Source organism: Oryctolagus cuniculus, chromosome 16 (genome assembly GCF_051225735.1).
Source record: "Oryctolagus cuniculus isolate XC-2025 breed Fujian yellow rabbit chromosome 16, ASM5122573v1, whole genome shotgun sequence".
Taxonomy (NCBI): Eukaryota; Metazoa; Chordata; class Mammalia; order Lagomorpha; family Leporidae; genus Oryctolagus; species Oryctolagus cuniculus.
The window spans coordinates 64,633,941-64,657,815 of record NC_142882.1 but is presented as its reverse complement, the minus strand read 5'-3'; the positions used below and the strand labels follow the sequence as shown (position 1 = coordinate 64,657,815).

General features: G+C 40.1%; 1 protein-coding gene and 1 pseudogene across 1 annotated transcript in view; both read right to left on the bottom strand.

The window, feature by feature from the left end:
* Positions 1 to 9,825: 9,825 nt before the first annotated feature.
* Positions 9,826 to 23,875, bottom strand: part of NME8 (NME/NM23 family member 8) — a 67,879-nt gene continuing 53,829 nt past the window's right edge. Inside the window, exons 13-17 of the mRNA XM_089315621.1 lie at positions 16,801 to 16,945; positions 14,774 to 14,881; positions 11,941 to 12,092; positions 11,664 to 11,808; positions 9,826 to 10,075 (exon numbers count right to left, since the gene is read on the bottom strand). Coding sequence (XP_089171747.1) covers positions 9,856 to 10,075; positions 11,664 to 11,808; positions 11,941 to 12,092; positions 14,774 to 14,881; positions 16,801 to 16,945 — 770 coding nt within the window. The 3' untranslated portion in view covers positions 9,826 to 9,855. The remainder of the gene's footprint in view (positions 10,076 to 11,663; positions 11,809 to 11,940; positions 12,093 to 14,773; positions 14,882 to 16,800; positions 16,946 to 23,875) is intronic.
* Positions 15,610 to 16,044, bottom strand: LOC149121790 (alpha-synuclein pseudogene; annotated as a pseudogene).

Here is a 23,875-nt window from a genome sequence, read left to right as displayed (position 1 = left end):
AATTGCTGAATGAGTTCTCACACCATTTAGGCATGCATCAGTGTTAGGAGATGCTCTCCAGTGAACACAAAGGGCACCAAGAGAGTCCAGCAAGAATAAAATAGAATACAGCATATTTCACAAAATCTGTTCTTTTTCTGCTAGGCATCTGCTTACAGGGAACAGGATCCAAGAAAAGGACACTGGAACATACCAGACTCCAGTCAGGAATGCTTCAATTGTCCTGTCCTGGAAGGGAGTAGGAGAGAATAAGTGAAGCCATCAAAGATACTGGCTTCAGGGTCAAGGTACATGACTGAGTCAGTTCAGAAGGATGAGGACTATTCTGACTGGGGTATTAGTGAAGACATAGTCTTCTAGCTCTGTTTAGCTGTTGGGATGAAGGTCCTTCCTACACAGATCTCCTTGCCAACTTTCTAAGTCTAACCCTGTATTTGAAGTCAGATCCTCACCATAATGCACATTTTATCATCCTGCAAATCTCAGTACAGAACTCCGTGTTGAGTCCACAGTGACCCAGGATCTGCATTTTTTGTTTTGCCTAAAGCCTAGCTAAATTAAAAGATCAAACCACTTAGCTAGGACATTGAGGACTTTCTGGATTTTTCTAACCTTACTTCCCCTCAGGATAAGAAGACAGTTCCTGGTACTGCCAACCCTAGCCCCCAAAAGGCTGTCTTGTGCTGCTGGGTCCTGACCACCAAATTCAATATTTTCAAGACCCAAACTACCAAAAATTAAAGTTGAATTGAATTTATCTCTTTGGACATTGGTTATCAGATTTCTCGCTACTTACCTCAATCTCAAAGAGACAGCCTTGCTCCATGTCTTGGGTCTACAATTACATAGATCCACAACTGAGTGCAGTTTGCCATCTGCTGGTGCAATATGATATCACTCTTAAGAGAGTTAAAATATATTTGATATTCTGGGTCATTCTTGAAGCAGTAATGGTGTGCCACATAGCACTGTCACATTATGAATGCCCAAATACACTCAGCCCATATAAAATAGCAGATAATCTTATTAAATTTGAAGGAGTGGAGAAAAGTAAAGGAAGTGGGGAAGGTAAAAGATTTTTACTACATTGTACAGATTTCTCTACATAGACCAAAGGAACCAAATAATTGATTTTCCTCAATTAAAAAAAGTACTCTGAACAAAGTTGAAAACTATCTTTACTGATAATTCTAACTAGACTGTATAATTTGACAATTTTGCAGGCACACTTCTCCAACATTGTGTTGGAACACTCAAGATTTGAGGTGAATAATCAGTTACTAATAGTGAAAACGTTCAAGGTTTGCAAGTATCTTAATATTAATATCAGAATTTAGAAACTAGAATGAAAATCTGATCACACAACAATATAATTCTCACTCACTTGCAATTCAATGTGTACTCTTTTTTAAATTTTTATTTATTTATTTTTTGACAGGCAGAGTTAGAGAGAGAGAGAGAGAGACAGAGAGAAAGGTCTTCTTTCCATTGATTCACACCCCCCAAATGGCTGCTACTGCTGGCGCACTGCGCCGATCCGAAGCCAGGAGCCAGGTGCTTCTTCCTGGTCTCCCATGCGGGTGCAGGGCCCAAGCACTTGGACCATCCTCCACTGCACTCCCTGGCCACAGCAGAGAGCTGGACTGGAAAAGGAGCAGTTGGGACAGAACTGATGCCCCAACCAGGACTAGAACCCCGGGGTGCCGACGCCACAAGCAGAGGATTAGCCAAGTGAACCGCGGTGCCGCCATGTGTACTCTTTTTTTAATAAAAGATTTATTTATTTATTTGAAAGAGTTACACACAGAGAGAACAAGAGGCAGAGAGAGAGAGAGAGAGAGAGAGAGAGAGAGAGAGAAAGAGAGAGGTCTTCCACCCACTGGTTCATTCCCCAATTGGCTGCAACAGCCGGAGCTGTGCTGATCTGAAGCCAGGAGCCAGGAGCTTCTTCTGGATCTCCCATATGGATGCAGGGGCCCAAGGACCTGGGCCATCTTCTACTGCTTTCCCAGACCATAGCAGAGAGCTGGATCAGAAATGGAACAGCTGGGACACAAACCAGCATCCATATGGGACGCCAGCACTGCAGGCGGCGGCTTTACATGCTACACCGCAGCGCCAGCCCCTCCATGTGTGCTCTTGAGTGAAATGAGAAAGTAGGTGTAGTAGCTAACATGCTGGAAACTGCACATAACCCTGGTTTGGAGCCTAAGAACATTTTGCTGTAGCAAATAATACTGAACTTGTATCCTAAGAAGGCACAAAACCCCAAACAGTGGTTTATTACCATCTTCTATCCCTGGAGATATGTACACTATCTTACCACCAGTGTGCTAGGTACATGACCTGCACCATCCTGAATTGAGATAGCAAATTATATGAATCTGTGTCACCTTTTCATGTGTCTGCTAGAAAGTTTAAAGTCAAAAATATTTTGAATAAATTTGTGTATAAGTACTGGGACTTTGCAAAGTGCGTTTTGCATATACCCGTGCTCCTTGTTTCTTTCGATCTCTCCTACTTTTCTTCCTATATTTCATTTCTTCCTCCAATCAATTTGTCAGACCTTGCATGCATTTATAGAAGCCACTTTAAATCCCTTCTTGAAGATAGAGGAAAAAAGAAGCATCAAGATTTATTTGCGGTTTACATTTTTTTATTGTTATTGTGCTTTGCCACACATTTTTTTTATGTTGAAATGAATTTTCCTCCAAAAAAAGTCTTTCCTATTATTCATCCCAGAAAACCACATGATTATATGTTGACGTGGACATCTTCTCAAAGTTCTAGGCAAAGAAAGAAGACACGTAATAAAATAAATGGCCACGCTCTATGTGCAGTTTAATGTGGTTATGGGTTTCCATATTGGAGGTTTCACACAAATCCCTAACATGTGGTATCCAGAGCCTCAGAAATGGGCTCTGTTCTTTACCTAGACTACCTGATTCAACAAGTGAGCGATCAATAAGGATTTACAAAGCAGCGTGCTAATGAACAAACTCTAGGGCAAGGTTAAAAATATTAACTTGTGAGTAATCATAGCTCTCTTCCCAGCTTTTTTAAGGGTTCAGAATTTTTGCTGGTTAAGCCAAAGGTGAGGAGGAGAATGGAAGGAACGGAGGAAGAGGACAAGACTGGCCGTGCAGCTCTTTACTGAACCAGGAGCAGCTGGAGTGGAAGGGGGAGGAATAGATGAGGAAGCTGCTGTGGGAACCAGCGGGTCTCTGAGCCAGAGACGTCCCAGGAAGAGTTTTAGGGATTTGCTGTTATGGTTTCATTTTGTTTGAAAAAATTCTTTTGTCTGCTCTCTCCTCAGGAACTTTGTTCAAGGCTCATTTACATTTAAGGGCTTTGATGTCAGGATTACATGCATTTTGCTTTGAATAGGTGTGCCCTAACTTGGTCTAATTTTCTGCCACTTGAGGAGGGGTTTTGGAGAGCTCTGTCACAAGGGATTTTTGTGCTTCTCAGAGAGACGATTTGGTCTTTTATTATTTATTTTTTATCATGGGCAAAATTTACCACAGTAACCATTTATGTGTACAAATTAGTGATATTAGGTAGATTCACATTGTCTACAAACACTTCCAAAATTTTCATCATTGTTAACAGAAACCTCAAACCCCTGGCACGATAATTTCCAGTTTCTACCTCTCTCCAGCCCTTTGATACTTCTGTCTTGTCTGCACGATTGCCCCTTGATACTAATATAAAGTGGAATTTTACAATATTTACTTTGTATGTCTGAATTCTTTCATTTAAAAATATTTTCAAAGTTCATCCAGAAGAAGTATGTATTAATACTTCTCTCACTTTTATGGCTGAAGATATTTTATTGTTTGTATCATACATTGTTTACTCATTCTTGTCTTGATTGGACAATTGTGTTGTTTATGCCCTTGGCTATTGTGAATAACTTTTCTAAAATCAATGTACAGGTATGTGTTTGAGTCCCTTTTTTTTAAAGATTTATTTATAGGGGCTGGCACTGTGGCATAGAGGGTGAGGCTGCCACCTGCAGTGTCTGCATCCCTTATGGGCACCAGTTCAAGTCTTGGCTGCTCCACTTCCAAAACAGCTCTCTGCCGTGGCCTGATAAAGCAGTAGAAGTTGGCCCAAGTCCTTGGGCCCCTGAACCCATGTGGGAGACCTGGAAGAAGCTCCTGGCTTCAGATCAGCACAGCTCCACCTGTTACAACTAACTGGGGAGTGAACCAGTCAATGGATGACCTCTCTCTCTCTCTGCTTCTCCTTCTCTCTCTGTGTAACTCTTTCAAATAAATAAATCTTTTTAAAAAAAGTATTTATTTATATACTTGAAAGGCAGAGTTACAGAGAGAGAGGGAGAAAGGGAGACAGAGAGTGACATCTTCCATCTGCCGATTCACTCCTCAAATGGTCGCAACAGCCAGATCTGGGCCCATCTAAAGCCTGAAGCCAGGAGCGTCTTCCAGATCTCCTACATGGGTGCAGGGGTTCAGGCATTTGGGCTGTCTTCCGCTAATTTTCCAGGTACATTAGCAAGGAATCAAATTAGAAGTAGAGCAGCTGGGACCCGAACCAAAGCCCATATGGGATACCGGAGCTACAAGCAGTGGCTTCACTCTCTACGTCACAGTCCCTGTTTTCAATTCTCTTGGATATAGAACTAAGAGTGAGGTTGCTGAGTAAATGGTGATCCTATTTAAACTTTTGAGTAACCGCCAACTCCCTGTCCTAGCAGCTGTGGAACCCACCAGCAGGGTTCAGGGGCACCTATGTCTTTATATGTGCCGACACTTGTTCCCCCACTTTTGAATTACGGCTCTTCTAAGTAGATGTGAAATGGTGTATCACTGCTGTTTTAATTTGCACTTCTCTTACCGTACACAGTATTGAAGAGTATTCAAGTGGTTTTTTATTATACCTCCTCTGGGTAAATGTCTATTTAAGTTATCTGTGGCGAAAGTAGGGATCTTTGTGTAGTTCATTATCTTACAGCACACACTTTCAAGCTTCCACCATCACTGTATTAGTTATAGCGTTTTAATTTATGGTCTCTGTCATATTGAGGAATTTCTTTTTTTTTTTTTTTTTTTTGACAGGTAGAATTATACACAGTTAGAGAGAGAGAGAGAGAGGGACAAAGAGAAAGGTCTTCCTTCCATTGGTTCACCCCCAAAATGGCCGCTATGGCTGGTGCTGTGCCAATCCGAAACCAGGAGCCAGGTGCTTTCTCCTGGTCTCCCATGTGGGTACACAGCACTTGGGCCATCCTCCACTGCCTTCCCAGGCCACAGCAGAGAGCTGAATTGGAAGAGGAGCAACCAGGACTAGAACCTGGCAACCATATGGCATGCCGGCGCCACAGGCGGAGGATTAGCCAAGTGAGCCACAGTGCCGGCCAGGAATTTCTTGTTGTTCCCAGTTTATTGAGGTTTGTTTTTTTTTTTTTTTTTTGGTCACTAACTACACTGGATTTTATCGAGTGGTTTTTTTGGCTTCTATTGAGATGATGTCTGCTTTTTTTTGTCTACATTCCATTATATTGATTGATTTTCAAATGCCAAACTATCCTTGTATTGTTTATGGTTTGAATATCATTTGATCATGATGAATAATCATTTTGATATGCTGCTCAATTCAGCTTGTGAACATTTTGTTGACCCTTTTGGCCTCAATATTCACAAGGTATTTTGTTCTGTGGTTTTTAGTTGTTTATTGCATGCATCTTGTTCCCGGCGTGTACATGGACATAAAGGCAACTTAAAAATGATGTGAAAGCTTTGTGCAGTTTTTACTAGACCCTTGTCCCATCACTTCCAGCTTGGAGACTTGAATCAACATCAGTGGCAGAAGATTGTGTTAGGAAGTTTAACTGGGGCTGGCGTTGTGTCACAGAGGGCTAAACTGCTGCCTACAATGCTGGTATCCCATATGGGCACCAGTTTGAGACCTGGTTGCTTCAATTCCAATTCAGCTCCCTGCTAATGCACCTGGGAAAGCATGGAAGATGGCCCAAGTCCCTGGGCCTCTGCACCCATGTGGGAGACCTGGATGAACCTCCTGGCTCCTGGCTTCAGCCTGGCCCAGCCCCAGCTGTTGTTGTCATCTGTGAGTGAACTAGCGGATGGACATTCTCTCTTTGTGTGTCTCTTCCTCTCTCTGCCTTTCAAAGAAAATAAGTAATTCTTAAAAAAAAAAACAACTCACAAATTTAGTTGATTACTCAAAGCCAGGGAGGGAAAAATACATGTCTACTACATGTCTTATGCACAATCTTTGGACACCTGTAGCTGCATTATTCTTCAGTTGCTGTATGATGATTTCAATCAGTGCTCACCACTGAGTGGTTTTCAAGATGATGGAACAGAGAAGAACACCACCTTGCTCAGGTGGCCCCCCGAAAGGTTAAATACAATAATTCTTAGTGGGGTCTGCTCCATTGTCTCTGGAATCAGGGATTAGGATTCCATGCTGGGAATATAGATGGCTGTATCTTTAAATCTCCAAGCTGGAGTCCGGCACCGCAGCTCAATAGGCTAATCCTCCGCCTTGCGGTGCCAGCACACTGGGTTTAGTCCCGGTTGGGGCGCCAGATTCTGTCCCGGTTGCCCCTCTTCCAGGCCAGCTCTCTGCTGTGGCCAGGGGGTGCAGTGGAGGATGGCCCAAGTGCTTGGGCCCTGCACCCCATGGGAGACCAGGAGAAGCACCTGGCTCCTGCCTTCAGATCAGCACGGTGCGCCAGCCGTGGCGGCCATTGGAGGGTGAACCAACGGCAAAGGAAGACCTTTCTCTCTGTCTCTCTCTCTCACTGTCCACTCTGCCTGTTAGAAAAAAAAAAATCTCCAAGCTGGAAATGATGGGACAAGGGACAAGAATTCCAGGCACTTTCACATTGTGTTTAAGTTTCCTTTATGCCAATTCAGCACTCTCTTGGTTTCTGTAAGCTTTTGGTCATTTTTCAGACTTCTGAAAAAGTGGTTGGTTCAGGTACTCTTTTAGCTATTTTTTCCAATGTTTCTGTGAAGGGGTGGGAGCCTGGAGCTTCTCCTGACTCCACCATTTTTCTGATGTCTCTACAATAGCGCCTCGTCAACTCCCCTGCTCTGAGAGTCTGACTTACTCTCAATTCAGATATCCTCTATCCAGCATCACAAAAATAAAACTTGTGGTATTTATTTTTAACCTGCTTCTCTGTTCTGAGTTGCCTGCCTGTGAACCACTACAACCCTACCAAATAAGTGGGAAAATACAAAGCTTCCTGGCTTGAGCGACTGAGAAAATTATCTGTGTTCTAGTGTTGAAGTAGCAGTAGTCAGTCATCAAGTTCTGCAGATGCAATGCAGCCATCCATGGATGATCTGATATTCCCACATACCATGAAGCTCACTGCTTTGATATATATATATATATATATATATATATATATATATATATTTTACAGGCAGAGTGGACAGTGAGAGAAAGAGACAGAGAGAAAGGTCTTCCTTTTGCCGTTGGTTTAGCCTCCAATGGCCGCCGCGGCCAGCGCGCTGCGACCGGCGCACCACGCTGATCCGATGGCAGGAGCCAGGTGCTTCTCCTGGTCTCCCATGGGGTGCAGGGCCCAAGCACTTGGGCCATCCTCCACTGCACTCCTGGGCGACAGCAGAGAGCTGGCCTGGAAGAGGGGCAACCGGGACAGAATCCGGCGCCCCGACCGGGACTAGAACCCGGTGTGCCGGCGCCGCAAGGCGGAGGATTAGCCTAGTGAGCCGCGGCACCGGCCTCACTGCTTTGATGTTAACTCAGGCTCCTGACATCATTCTCTTTAAGGCAAGGCCTCTTTCCTGGATAGTTTGCCTCTCATTTCCCCTCTATTTCCTATTTGCATCTTCTCAAAGAATTCATATTTTTCCCTAGTCATAAACTCTTTCAGGACAAGAACTATGTATATACAATCTTCCAGCAGTTTCCAGCATATAGCAAGTGTTGAATAAATGATTCTTGAATGTTTGTAACAGATTCACAACATTAGCCCTGAGTGATATGACACAGTATACATGGTAAGAGAAACCAGTAAAAATATTTTTTCTACCTCTCTGCTCTCTTGTCTCAGATTTTGAAAATCCTGCCCAATGTTGTTAAAGTCTATTTTCATGATTCAAGGGCTACTCATGAAATGTATACCTTCCAATTCAGCACTGACTTACACACTAATTGGCATTTCCGTGTCAATCATAATGCTCTCTTTGCTGCAAAACAGACAGGTATTTGCAGATGTTAGGAGAGACACTCACTGCTAATAGAAGCTCTACTCAGAGTGTTAGCTCCTACAGGTGCCACCCCTGCCAGTCGTTCCTCACTGTCATGCATAATAAAGCACTGTCTTAGGGTGTTGTATCTCTCAGTTTTTTTTTTAACTCCATTACATTTAAATGTCTTGGAAGACAACAACATTTATTCATATCATTTTGTATTATTTAAGAGACCACAGTTGAGTAGACATACAATATGTATTTTGCCAAAATGGATGCTCCTAATTTATGTAGTCATATCTTGGTCTCCAACTGAGTCAAAATCATGACTCGTGGAATAAGATCTACTAAGCTAGGACTCACTGTCATTTTATGCATATAATATTTTGATCCAGTTTCCTTATACGGGGGGAGATCAGTGTCTAAACGGCAACATTAAGTAAACAAGGTGCTCCTGTCCCCTGAGTATGCTCTGGAAATGGATTATCAATTTCACCTATTCAGGAGTGGACAGCGCTCCAAACGAATAGTTGCTGTTACAGTCAAGTTCAAGTCAGCAACTGGAGCCATACTGCAGACAGCCATATGCTCGCCCTTTGGGGGGAAAAAGGCAGCAAGTTTCACAGGAAAAGACTGACTTTACACTTTGTCTCTCACATGGCCCATGATGCTTAGTAAACAAGGCAGTTCAATGCCCATACATATTATATAGCTACCTCTACCAATAAGTACCTCTTTGCTAAGGAATAGAAATGAATTCCTTTTATTGTATGATTTTCAACATTCTGTTACCTGATATTATCCTACATTGCCACAGGTAGTTAATAGATTTCAAGTTTTCAAATGCAGAAGAAATGTTAGGCAGCTGAATAAGACTTGGGCCATTCAAAGAGGAGTAATGGAGGGGAGTTGAGGGACTGCATGAGACTGTGTTATGGCAGATGACACAAACAGCTTGAGGATAAGACTCACAAATGCAAGGGTGCTGCACCTGCTCCCACTGTCTGCATTCCTGTAGCCTGGGTGCCGCTGCCTCAGCCTGGTTCCATGCAATTTGAATTCCCTAGACCATTGGCATCTATGAGGCTCAACTTTGAGGATGCAAGCCTGATATGAAACAGAATATTGGGGGCTGGTGCCCTGGTGCAGTAGGTTAATCCTCCGCCTGGGACGTCCGCATCCCATATGGGTGCTGGTTCTAGTCCTGGCTGCTCCTCTTTAGATCCATCTTTCTGCTATGGCCTGGGAAAGCAGTGGAAAATGGCCCAACTGCTTAGGCCCATGCACCCACATGGGAAACTGGGAAGAAGCACCTGGCTCCTGGCTTTGGATCGGTGCAGCTCCGGCCATTGCAGCCTTTTGGAGAGTGAATCAGCAGACAGAAGATCTTTCTCCATGTCTCTCCCTCTCACTGTCTGTAACTCTACCTCTCAAATAAGTAAATAAAATCTTTCTTAAAAAAAAAAAGAAACAGAATATTGTGTCTGGCAGGAAATAAATTTTGACTGAAAAATATAAGAAAATTTTTATCTTTTCATGAGAGGTTTGCTCTACGCCCAGTTAACACAACCAGTAAAGAAAAAGCATCAAAGATAATATGTTCTTTATAGTATGTACTTTATTTCTCCTCGGGATTCTAAGGAACGAACTCTCCAAACACCCCATTAATGCTCTCCATTGCCTCAGAATCATTAGACGCTCCATGGACAGCATTTTTCAGCTTGCTTATGCCAAACTGGGCTCGGATGGAGTTCGGGGACAGTAACGTTGCTTCCTCTGGGTCTGTTGGACCCATCAATCGTCTCCAGTCCCCAATAGCATTCCACTTGGTCAAAACCATGACCAGAGATGGGCCCCTGCAAAGAACGACGCTTTTAGAAGGTGTGGGGCATTTACATTTGGATAGAGTGTATAGGCAGTTAAAGACAGGACACTCCAGGTCTACCCAAATAGCTCCTCTTTTTCCTCTGTTCCTTTCAGTGTGATTTTGTTTTCATTTTCCCCCATTTCAAGAGGTTTTGTGTTAGATGGGTGCTCTAGTTTAATTCTAGGAGTTATTCTCCAATGGAGTAATTATTTTTGCTATTTTGGACTCCATTCATAAAGACATTTTCACTGACCAAGGACTTTCAGCTCATGGTCACCCCTCAGCTTCTAGCCCCTTCAGGTGTTGTGTCCATTGTAGAATACCACATTGATCAAGCCACCACATTCCCAGGATGGCCCACACAGAATGAGCGATCACTGGGAGAGTTTCAGGGCCATCTCAGCCCAGCATAGAACAATACAGATGGGCCAGTCTGCTTCTTGAGTGCTCCTTCTGCCACATCCTTCTTCCTCCCCTGCATTCCCCAGTGATGCTGAATGAATAGGATGGGTACTAAACTCTACCTGCCTTCCAGAGAATCTAACTGGCCATGGATTTGAAAGTGCATTTTCTGAGCCATCATGGAAGAGTTACTCAAGCTATATTTAATTACTGCTTACATACCATTCAATCTTTTGTTTGAACTTAAAAATGTTGCCTTTGTAGACTCAGTGACAAGGAAAAGGAAGATGTGCACTTAAACAGTAAATTTACTTTATCAAAGTCAATTAATAAGGTTTTGAAATGATTATGAACTCTATGTGAGAGGGAGTTATGGAAGGCAGCAATCAAGAGCACAGATTGCCTGAGCTCAGAGCCCATCTAAAAAGTAGTTTTGTGACTATGGACAAATTCCAGTCCCAGGTCTTGGATCATTTATAACCAAAATGGAAATTCTAGAAAAAATTACTTCATCCAGTTGTTATAATATTCCAGGGAAATGTAGTGTAAAGAGCTCGGCAGGAGACCTGAAATTAAATAAACACTCAATAAATGTTAGACTAATTCCTAGGGAGTGTTTGCAAAGATATATGTTACTGGAAACAGATCTTAAATGTGGGAAAAGGATTTCCAAAATGGTTATAGTATCATAGCAGTTATATTTATGAAGTAATTATATATATGTAGAAGAGATATGAACAATGACAGCCAATATTTACTGAGTGCTTAATATACGCCTTGCACTGTTCTAACTACTTCCATTGGCTCAATTTCTTAGACCTCATAAGAACCCTAATAAGTAGGTTCTATTATCCCCATTCTACAGATACAAAAACACAGGCACAGATTAAGTAAGTTGGCAAAGCAGGGATTTAAACCCAAAGAGCTTCCATATCTAATGTGAATATCTGGAAAAAAAAAGAGGAAGGAAGAAAGGAAGTGTGGAGGAGAAAGGGAAGAGGAGATAGAAGGAGAGAAATATTTAGAGGGAAAGAAGTAAACAGAAAGAATACATGAACAGTGGATTTCTTTTCAGGAATGGTTTAATTAATTTCTATATTTTTCAATTACTGTATATTTTCTATAATGACCATTTACCACTTTACAATGCTAAAACTTGTATGTCAAAAACTTACTCAGACAATGCTTCCAAAACATCTTTATAAAAGTCTTTTCCTGTTATTTTGAAGTAGATTTTGTCAGCATACTCTGGAGTTAGGAGCATTTCCTTCATCTGGGTGAAAGCAAATCCAGCCTCTTTAATAATTTTCAGGATCTCCTCTAGGAAAAACATAGATGTGAGAAATATGCAGATAATTATTCATTACCTTATTCCTTCAAGTTTTCTGTATTTGGCAAATTTTACAAAACTTAATGAAAATGCATACATTGGCTTTTTAAAAAAGTGTTTACCTCTTTGTTCACGCGTTACATGAGGTTTAATCAATGCTAAAGTGCTTTGTACAGGAAAGAAATACTCTATTTCCCTTTCAGCCACTTCTGTTGAGTCACTTCCATACAACTGGTTGATGGGCAAACTTCCCATTGCAAACTGTGCACACAAACTTCGGAAAAGAAGTTAAGAAGCTATTATAATATAACGTAACAACATATCATAACTTTTTATGTAAGTTATTTTAAATTATCAAGCATAGCTCATTCCAAAACTACATATTATAGAAAAGAAAATAAATACAGAGAGACTTGGAGATACTGCTTCCTTGCAAGGAGTTAATAGTCATTGAACAAAGAATGTGAACATTTAAATAATGATAATGGATATTGACAGGCAACTCTGAGATGAGGATTGGGTACTCTGATCGGTGAAAAGCCCGGATTGTAGAAGCCTTGTTCTTTTGGTTGCTAACTATGTGATATTGAGAAATTAGGTAAATTCCCTTTGCTTTGTCTCACATACAGAGATGAAAATAAAATCTGTTTTAGAAGGTGATTTTAAGGATGCAAAAAATGATGTATTTGAAATATACAGTGCTTAGCAATCTCTCAATAAATATTTATTCCCCAGCTTTCACCACTGAATATGATCAATGATAGATAGTTTTTGACTGTATATGAAAGATAATAAATTATAAACTTTGCATCCAGGAAATATCATAATGAAGCCTTTCAGGGGAGCAGGCACAGCGTTTGAAGAGGAACTACGGAAAGAAGTAGGAGGAACGCTGATTGTACCCGACAGTCCACGTTGGATTAGACTTTCTATTCCGCCTCTGCTGCATTTCCCAGAGACAAATGAAAGATCTCCTAAATCAATTTGTCCTGCTTGTTGTGTTTTCAGTTGTTCTTTTTATCTGTCTATCTACCAATGCAGATTTCAATAGATGATACTCACTGTTCATTCCATTTTCTGCTTAACACCTTCCTGAGCAGCCTGTCAACACAATCCAGCTACAGAGAACATTGCCCCTTCCTGCTAATATCGGTGTGAATCTTGACATCACTGGAAACCTGGATTTCTGTCCTCAGCCTCAAGACCCTCCTCTTGCCTCTCTCTGGTTCCCATGACCATTCAGAGTTCTCTTCTGCCTTATCCTACAGTCAGCCCTTGGCTATTTCCACAACTCTAAGTTGGAGACACTTCCATGCCAAGACCTTTGATTCCTATGATTTTTCAGGGATGGGCAATTGGCACAAAGTGAAGAAGACAACCCAAGTCAGTACCAGTGCTTATTCTACTCCATGAAGAGCACTGCACCCAGCTCCTCTGTATGTGGACAACCATGAAACGTGAGGGGAGGGGTGAGGTATGAAGACAAAAGGGATGGAAGGTGTAAGGACATGAGAATGAGGGGTTGTACAAGTGATATTTCAGACATGGTGATGTAGAGTCTAGAAACTGATGCTGAAGCACAGAAAGTGGGAAGCATTCTGTTGGAAGAGTTATTTCTACAATAACATGTAAGACCTGGGGGGAACTAAGGAAACTAGAAAGTGAGCAAACAAAACTGTAGTCAAGAATTTGGGGGGGGGGGGCGGCACTGTGGCTTAGCTGGTAAAGCTGCCACCTGCAGTACTAGCGTCCCACATGGGTGCCAGTTTGTATCCCGGCTGTTCCACTTCCAATCCAGCTCTCTGCTGTGGCCTGGGATAGCAGTAGAAGGTGGCCCAAGTCCTTGGGCCCCTGCAACTGCGCGGGAGACCTGGAAGAAGCTCCTGGCTCCTGGCTTCGGATTGGCGCAGCTCCAGCCCTTGCGGCCAACTGGGGAGTGAACCAGCGGATGGAAGACACCTCTCCCTCTCTCCCTGTGCCTCTCCTTCACTTTCTGTGTAACTCTTTCAAATAAATAAATAAATCTTTTTGAAAAAGAATTTGTGGGAATTCTCACTATAATAGTAGGATGAGGGCATGTAGTCCCTCTGAGTGCCTTCACCTGGAAAAAAATCTCTGTACCCATGTAAGATTCAATTATAATCTAATCAAAATAAAGCACTTCAATTTGTACATAAATGATGTTTTATTTATACTCTAATTTATTATTTCAACCTGTGTGTCAAGTTTGTTGTGTTTTATTTTATAGCACATCTTATTCTTTCATAAATAAATGAGGAGAATTTCTTCCCCTGAAACTAATCCTACCATGAATTCAGCACCAAGAAGTCAAGTGAATGACAATTCTCTTTGTTTCCATCAGCTATACATCAAATATGGAGATAGAGGAGACACTAACCTCATCCTTTCGAAGACACCAAACCCAGCAACTAGAACTAAGACAAAGCAAAACTATTGAAAGTGCTACCTGTGATCCAGGTAATAGGCCAAGTGTTGAGTTGGTCACATTTAGCCCCTTCTAAGATTCATTAGTAAACTAACTCAACAACTGTTTCTACCAAATTATAAAGTACATATTCAATTGATCATGATAACCTTGAAACTCTTGTGATCAATTAAATGCCTTGCAGCTTCCATCACAACCCTTCTCAAAGTGATTCCTCCTAAATGATGGGTGGGGTGCATAGGTCTTCCTACATAAGGTCAGTTGGCTGGCTGTCCACTTCTTAATTCCCAGACCAAGCATATGTCAACAATATCTTGCAAAATCAAGACCATCCCCAAGCTAGCTTCAGACTAGATTGCCAGTCGGAAGCAATCTAGTTCTTTCCCAGGAAATGTCCCTTTCTTGAGAAGCTCCCTTGGACCAGAACTTTGGGTCCTGTGCCCCACATCTAAAAAGAATGTAGAATGGATCCTATGAGAAAACTTACAGACTTACAATTTAAATCCTACCTGTCAGGATAATATTCATTGGCTTCTTGAACAGTTTTTGGACCCAGTAACTGTTTCCAGTATTGCAAACCACTGTCTCTCAATAAAACTAGGGCTAGAGATGGACCACTGTTAAAAAATGAAAAGGGTTAATAAAATATGGCTCAGCAGCTAATTATGTACAAATAGTAATACAAATACACAGTGTTAAATACGCTGAATTGTGAAAATAAATCTGTTGGAAGTTTGAAATTATTTTTGTTAGTATAATCTTAAAAGAATATTTATAGAAGATTGGAAGCAGAGAAGAAAAGAAAGATAAGAACTTTTAAAATTTCATTTGTGCAATTACATGACATTTTATTTTAATTTTCACCATCATATACAACCACAATAAATAAATAAATAAAACATGTCACAAAATTGTGAAATTTTGTAGTTAATATTTATAGCTGCACAGATTCATACATATGTATTTTTAAATACCATAGATGTCAACAATTTTACAATGCAACATTATTCATAGAGAAGAATAATTGTTAGATCGAAAATCTTATAATATTCAGTAGTAAGTCACAATTTCTCAATAACATTAACAAAACTAGTGAAGATTTAAAAATAAGTACTAGTCACTCAGTTGATTCTAACTTATATTAACGTTTTAGATTTGAAGCCACAATATCTACAGCACACAGGTCCCTGCGTCCATATATTAATTTCAGTATTGAAGTGCCGAGTGGGGACAGGTACAGATATCTCAGTCACTCCTGATGGAAGACTTCAAAATGCACTGCGAAGACCCTGAGGAAATGTCATGACTGGCACATTGGGACTGAGCAGTTGCACATGATTCAGCCTTAGTCAGCAGATCTCAAGAAACAGGAAACAAGGATATTCTTCAGCTTAAGGTCTTTGTCTTGATTTCCTTCCTCAGAAGGCGTTTCAGAAGCCTCACGGTCAGGATGCACAGGTGTATTAGCAGAGTTCCATCCTAGAGGACTCCGTCTTCATTCTTGCCCAGCCTATCTTTTTCAACAAAACCAGTGATGCCTGCAATGCTCCTTGCTTCTGTCATTGTCTTCTAGGATGCTGCTGTTACATCTGTCACCACCCATCCAACATTTGTCATGTGCTCTTTGGTCTTTTCAGCCACTGTTGCTAAACCCTGAACCACTCGTTCTTGGTTTTGGATCTTACTTTTGCTGTTGCTTCTGCAACACTTTATTTGGGTTTTCAGTAGCAGCCACAACTCCCTTTTTGGCTTTTGGGAGTCTTTTCATGAATCTATCCATGGCTACTGAATTCTTTTACACTGCACTGACTGCATCACTGTACTCAGTCATCACCCCGTACCAGGGACACCTTGTGGTGGAGGTGGAGGTGGAGCTGGAGGTGGAGGTGGAGGTGGAGGTGGAGGACCTCGTTCTTGTAGAACAATTCCTTCATTGTTCTCACATTCCGGCTGTATTTCTGCCTCAGCTTCTATATTCCATTATATACATATGTATACGTATATATACATACATATATGTATATACATATATTTATATACATATGTATATATTCATTCATTAGGGGAGGATAGAGGGAGATTGGAGAACAGGCACCAAAATAGAGTTAGACAGGAGGAATCAGTTCTAGTGTTCTATAGCAGGGTAAGGTGACTCTAATTTACAATAACCCATCATGTACCTTATGAACAACTACAAGAGCAGTATGAAGGTGTAATAGGTGCTTATTATCCTGATTTGATAATCACATTGTATTGAATTATACTTTTAAAGTTCTTGGAAAATTGAATTTAAAGATAATCTTGTTTTAGTGCAAAAATTTTTTGAAGACCACATATATGAGGGGTCTTCAATAAGTCTGTAAAAATGCATAGCATGAAAAAGTTATGCATGGATTTAGTGCATATAATATGTTGAATTATTACCCTGTACCACAAAAGTATGTACAATTACTCATATATGTCAACTAAGAAGTAATAAATAAAATTAAAAATAAATAAATTATACTGTGCTTTCTAAACATGAATTCTACCTTACCTGGTCATGTATTCTATAAGTTGTTCAAAATATTCTTCATTTTCATATCCCTTGCACAGTGTTTGTGCTTCTCTTTCTGATAGTACTATTTGCCTTTCCATCAATATTTTAAAGCCTTCATCTTTAATAATACTCAAAACATCATCTAAATAAAAAGTTACATAAGAAATTTTAAATTGGTGAGTTATGGGTAATACCCACAGCATTAGATAGCATCATGAGTACATATAACCTGTTTCATTCTCATATGAATTTTAAAAGTTTAAAATTTGGTTTCTGAACAATACTTATTAATATATAAAATTATAATGTTGGTTCCAATTATTTATCCCATCTGAATCAAATACACATGAAAATATCTTGGTAAATATTGGCTATATGTGCACATTTGTGCCTCTGTGTGTGTGTGTATGTGTAAGCACAGAGAGTAATCTAAATAACCAATCAATGCAAGCATTCAAATCTTTATAATTTTTGTATTCAATTGCCCTTTTATTATTTGTCCCACTAGAAGAAAAATAAGTTGATAGAATTCCCTTTTGGGGCCGACGCTGCGGTGCAGTGGGTTAACGCCCTGGCCTGAAGTGCCGGCATCCCATATGGGCACTAGTTCGAGACCAGGCTGCTCCACTTCCCATCCAGCTCTCTGCTATGGCCTGGGAATGCAGCGGAGGATGGCCCAAGTCCTTGGGCCCCTGCACCTGCGTGGGAGACCTGAAAGAAGCTCTTGTCTCCTGGCTGCGGGTCGGTGCAGCTCTGACCCTTACAGCCAGCTGGGGAGTGAACCATCGGATGGAGAACCTTTCTCTCTCTCTCTCTCTCTCTCTCTCTCTCTCTCTCTCTCTCTCTCTCTCCCTCTCCTCTCTCTATGTAGCTTTGACTTTCAAATAAATCTTAAAAAAAAGAAAGAATTCCCTTTTACTCTCCTTCTCTCTTGTCTGCTTCTTACTATTAACAGCCTAGAAAATCCAAGTCTTTCTTCTCCATCTCCCCTTATGGATAGCTTGGCAATAAGATGCTGACATGATCAGTGGGACCTAAAGGAAATATCAAGGGATGCTCCTGAGAGAGGCAGTCATGGGGAACCTCTGTCCTATCTCGTCTGCGTCTTGCTTTTGGACACTTGAGGGGGCATCAAGGCACACTGGCCATCTTGCAACAGAGAGAGAAACCCAAAGGGCAAACACTGACGGGAGCAGACAGCATCAAGTCCCTGATCAGTGTTAAAAAAAAAATCTAATTTGATAAATAAGCTCTCTCTGTCGGACAGGAAATACACTAGAACTAAGTTAGCAATTGTCAGGGAAGAGTAAAATAAGCAAAGCATCACGCACTGGAATACAGTTTAAGCAGTAATGTGCTTTAGAACCAGCTGAAGACAAAAAGGAAGAAAACAGACAAGAAGAATAAGAATACATAGTTCTTGAAATTCACAAAAGTAGAATCATTTCAGCGAGTTCATACTTCATACTTGAAAAATTTGTGGAAAAGGGTATGAAAAGATAAGGAACATTAAATGTAAAGTCCTAGTGGCTTAGAACAACAGATACGCTTACTGCTTTTGACCCCTGTCCATAATTCAGCTTCAGAGATGGCTCTCTCCTTTATGAACATTCGCTAGGCTTTCACAGGCCCCACCTTCTATTGTAACATGGGTTTTTTATTCCCTTAACTCACAATTGACACACAGCGCTTCCTCCTATAGTCCACTGGCCAATGCTCATCACATGACACCTTTCCAATGCAAAGGACTGAAGAGTACCATCTCCTATTCACCCAGACTGCGGGGAATGAGGTTTGTGTGGGAAAGAAGAATGGCACTGTCTTCTGTGGCACCAGTCTCAGCATGTGTAGGTGCTTTCTCAGCATCATATATCCAATATCTATGACAGTATCATTGGCCAAAGGGTAAGTGCTCAATTAGTATGTTTGCATAAACATACTATAAGCGTGAAACAACTAAAAATTTGAATGGGTGAATTGTATAAAAAGGAAAGTATATCTCTAAAAAGATGCTATAGGGGTTGGCGCTGTGGTGTAGCCGGTAAAGACACCACCTGAAGTGCTGGTATCCCATTTGGGTGCTGGTTCAAGTCCCGGCTGCCCCACTTCTGATCCAACTCTCTGCTGTGGCCTGGGAAGGCAGTGGAAGATGGCCCAAGTCCTTGGGTCCCTGCACCTGCATGGGAGACCCAGAAGAAGCTCCTGGCTCCTAGATTCCCATCAGCATAGCTCCAGCCTTTGCGGCCATTTGGGGAGTGAACCAGTAGATGGAAGACCTCTCTCTCTCTCTCTGCCTCTCCTCTCTGTGTAACTCTGACTTTCAAATAAATAAATAAATATTTTTTAAAAAAAGATGCTATAAAATCATTAGAAAATGAAATAAGCCAGATAAATATTACATGCCTTCTCTTATTTGTGGTAGTCAAATTATAGAGTATAGAAATTGTATAGATGTTATAAATATTGCTTCACTGACTCATACCATGTAAATGACAATATACTCTTCTTTCTCACATTTACAGAAAAAGGAGAGGGAAAGAGTAGTGAGGACTCTTAGAGTCCTAGCAATGATTTGTTCTTAACTTGAGCATTGGTTTTGAATGTGATCAGAGGGAAAAACATTCATCTGTATACTTATTTGCATTTCCTACTCTTACACTGTATTTCAATAAAACATTTTTTATTAGAAACACAAATCATTAGAAACACAAATTAGAAAAGTGTTACAAGTAGACTGGTGAATTTGAATAGATAAAATTTAAATTCAAAAGCATCACTAAGGCAAAATATTAAATGTACCAAAAACGACAAGATCAGGGCCCTTAAAGTACAGAAAAAAACTTGTTCAAAACAATGAGAAAGAAACTAAATCCTGAGTAATAGGACTTTTTTTAAGCAAACTCTAAGATAAAAGTGATTTCATATTACATGGAAGGATATTCAACTTCACCTGTAATTATTTAACATTTAAATTTTAAACAAAATATTTTATTTTCTGGGGTTGGTGTTGAGGCATAGCCAGTAAAGCCATTCCTGCGACACCTTTATCCATCCTCTGCCTTTCAAATAAATAAATATATCTTTTTCAAAAAATTTCATTTTACAACTAAATTGCTAATGATTTAGAAAATAAAATTACTGATTACTAACAATGCTGTGATAAGATATGTACTGTCAGTATCTCACAGTGAGAGGACATGGGGAGTAATTTAATGCAGTTTCAGAAGGCAAAGCAGTGTGGTGGGAGACACACAGCCCTGACAATCTCACTTGTAGGAAGAGATTCCAGATACCTAGTCAAAGACATTTGACTTTGTTTTGATTTTTTTTCTCCTGTCTTTGCCATGTCTTAGCAGGTGTTACAGCATTAATTCTGAGCATGAAACCTTGAAGACAAACTTAAATGGCTGACACTAAGGAAGAGATGGCTGTGTAATAGCCTAAGATAATGTATAACTTTACTATTTATGAACATTCATATCTTATTCTAGAAAACTATTTAAATACGTGAATAAATACTGAAGATATATGCAAAACTACAAAAGGCAGTATACTAAACTTTATATATATGCACATATGAGGGATGCTTAAAGACATGTGCATTATTTTTTAGTTTAATTTTCCATGAACTTAAAAAATACTCTCATATATGTAAAATCTAGACATGAATATATCCTAATATTGTAGAAATTATGATTTCTCTTATATTTATCTGTTTTCCAAATGTTACTCAGTAATAATATTTTATTATTGTTAATAAAATGTCACTTAAATTCTTTTTGAAAAATATTTATGACGACTTTCAGTAACACAGAAATTATTTATTTTCAATTTTATTAGAAACTAAAGCAAGATGCAAAATTGCGTAAACAATGTCATCCAACTTATTGTAATTAATTAATACATAAATTGTTTTTTTTATTTTTTTTAACTTTTATTTAATGAATATAAATTTCCAAAGTACGACTTATGGATTACAATGGCTTCCCCCCAATCCCGTCCCTCCCACCCACAACCTTCCGCTTTCCCACTCCCCCTCCCCTTCCATTCACATCAAGATTCATTTTCGATTATCTTAATATACAGAAGATCAGCTTAGTATACATTAAGTAAGGATTTCAACAGTTTGCTCCCACACAGAAACATAAAGTGAAAAATAATAGATGATTTTTTTAAATGATGATGAAATCAGATCAGACCTATTGTCATGTTTAATCCCAGTGAGAGTCAAGTTGGGAGTTGACAATTTCTTCTTCTTCTTCTTTTTTTTTTTTTTACAGAAGATCTGTTTAGTATGCATTAAGTAAAGATTTCAACAGTTTGCACCTCCATAGAAACACAAAGTGAAATATATTGTTTGAGTACTAGTTGTAGCATTAAATCTCAATGTACAGCACATTAAGGACAGAGATCCTACATGAGGAGTAAGTGCACAGTGACTCCTGTTGTTGACTTTACAAATTGTCACTCCTGTCTATGGCATCAGTAATCTCCCTATGCTCCAGTCATGAGTTTCCAAGGCTATGGAAGCCCTCTGAGTTCTCCGACTCTTATCTTGTTTAGACAAGGTCATAGTCAAAGTGGAGGTTCTCTCCTCCCTTCAGAGAAAGGTACCTCCTTCTTTGAAGACCTGTTCTTTCCGCTGGGATCTCACTCACAGAGATCTTTTTGCCAGAGTGTCTTGGCTTTCCATGCCTGAAATACTCTCATGGGCTTTTCAGCCAGATCCGAGTGCCTTTAGGGCTGATTCTGAGGCCAGAGTGCTATTTAGGACATCTGCCATTCTATGAGTCTGCTGAGTATCTCGCTTCCCATGTTGGATCACTCTCCCCTTTATTTATTCTATCGGTCAGTGTTAGCAGGTACTAGACTTGTTTATGTGCTCCCTTTGACTCTTAGTCCTTTCATTATGATCAATTGTGAACTGAAATTGATCACTTGGAATAGTGAGATGGCATTGGTACATGCCACCTTGATGGGATTGAATTGGAATCCCCTGGTATGTTTCTAACTCTACCATTTGGGGCAAGTCAGCTTGAGCATGTCCCAAATTATACATCTCTTCCCTCTCTTATTCCCACTCTTATGTTTAACAGGGGTCACATTTCAGTTAATTTTCAACACTTAAGAATAACTGTGTGATAATTACAGAATTAAACCAGTCATATTAAGTAGAACAGACAAAAAAAATACTAAGAGGGATAATGTTTAAGTTGTTCATTAACAGTCAGGGCTATGCTGATCAAGTCACCATTTCTCATAGTGTCCATTTCACTTCAGGAGGTTTCCTTTTTGGTGTTCAGTCAGTTGTCACCAATCAGGGAGAACATATGGTATTTGTCCCTTTGGGACTGGCTTACTTCACTCAGCATGATGTGTTCCAGATTCCTCCATTTTGTTGCAAATGACTGGATTTCGTTGTTTCTTACTGCGGTATAGTATTCTAAAGAATACATATCCCATAATTTCTTTATCCAGTCTACCATTGATGGGCATTTAGGTTGGTTCCAGGTCTTGGCTATTGTGAATTGTGCTGCGATAAACATTAGGGTGCAGACCGCTTTTTTTTGTTTGCCAATTTCATTTCCTTTGGGTAAATCCCAAGGAGTGGGATGGCTGGGTCGAACGGTAGGGTTATATTCAGGTTTCTGAGGAATCTCCAGACTGACTTCCATAGTGGCTTGACCAGTTTGCATTCCCACCAACAGTGGGTTAGTGTCCCTTTTTCCCCACATCCTCGCCAGCATCTGTTGTTGGTAGATTTCTGTATGTGAGCCATTCTAACCGGGGTGAGGTGAAACCTCATTGTGGTTTTGATTTGCATTTCCCTGATTGCTAGTGACCTTGAACATTTTTTCATGTGCCTGTTGGCCATTTGGATTTCCTCTTTTGAAAAATGTCTATTGAGGTCCTTGGCCCATCTCTTAAGTGGGTTGTTGGTTTTGTTTTTGTGGAGTTTCTTGATCTCTTTGTAGATTCTGGTTATTAACCCTTTATCTGTTGCATAGTTTGCAAATATTTTTTCCCATTCTGTCGGTTGTCTCTTCACTCTCCTGTTTCTTTTGCAGTACAGAAACTTCTCAATTTGATGCAATCCCAATAGTTAATTTTGGCTTTGACTGCCTGTGCCTCCCGGGTCTTTTCCAGAAATTCTTTGCCTGTGCCAATATCTTGAAGGGTTTCTCCAATGTTCTCTAATAACTTGATGGTGTCAGGATGTAGATTTAGGTCTTTAATGCACGTTGAGTGGATTTTTGTGTAAGGTGTAAGGTAGGGGTCTTGCTTCATGCTTCTGCACGTGGAAATCCAGTTTTCCCAGCACCATTTATTGAATAGACTGTCCTTGCTCCAGGAATTCGTTTTAGATCCTTGGTAAAATATAAGTTGGCTGTAGATGTTTGGGTTGATTTCTGGTGTTTCAATTCTGTTCCATTGGTCTATCCATCTGTTTCTGTACCAGTACCATGCTGTTTTGATTACAACTGCCCTGTAGTATGTCCTGAAATCTGGTATTGTGATGCCTCCGGCTTTGTTTTTGTTGTACAAGATTGCTTTAGCTATTCGAGGTCTCTTGTGCCTCCATATGAATTTCAGCATCATTTTTTCTAGATCTGCGAAGAATGTCTTTGGTATCTTGATTGGGATTGCATTGAATCTATAAATTGCTTTTGGGAGAATGGACATTTTGATGATGTTGATTCTTCCAATCCATGAGCATGGAAGATTTTTCCATTTTTTGGTATCCTCTCCTATTTCTTTAAGATTTTGTAATTTTCATCGTAGAGATCTTTAACGTCCTTGGTTAAGTTTATTCCAAGGTATTTGATTGTTTTTGTAGCTATTGTGAATGGGATTGAGCTTAGAAGTTCTTCCTCAGCCATGGCATTGTCTGTGTATACAAAGGCTGTTGATTTTTGTGCATTGATTTTATATCCTGCCACTTTGCCAAACTCCTCTATGAGTTCCAATAGTCTCTTAGTAGAGTTCTTTGGATCCTCTAAGTACAGAATCATATCGTCTGCAAAGAGGGATAGTTTGACTTCTTCCTTCTCAATTTGTATTCCTTTGATTT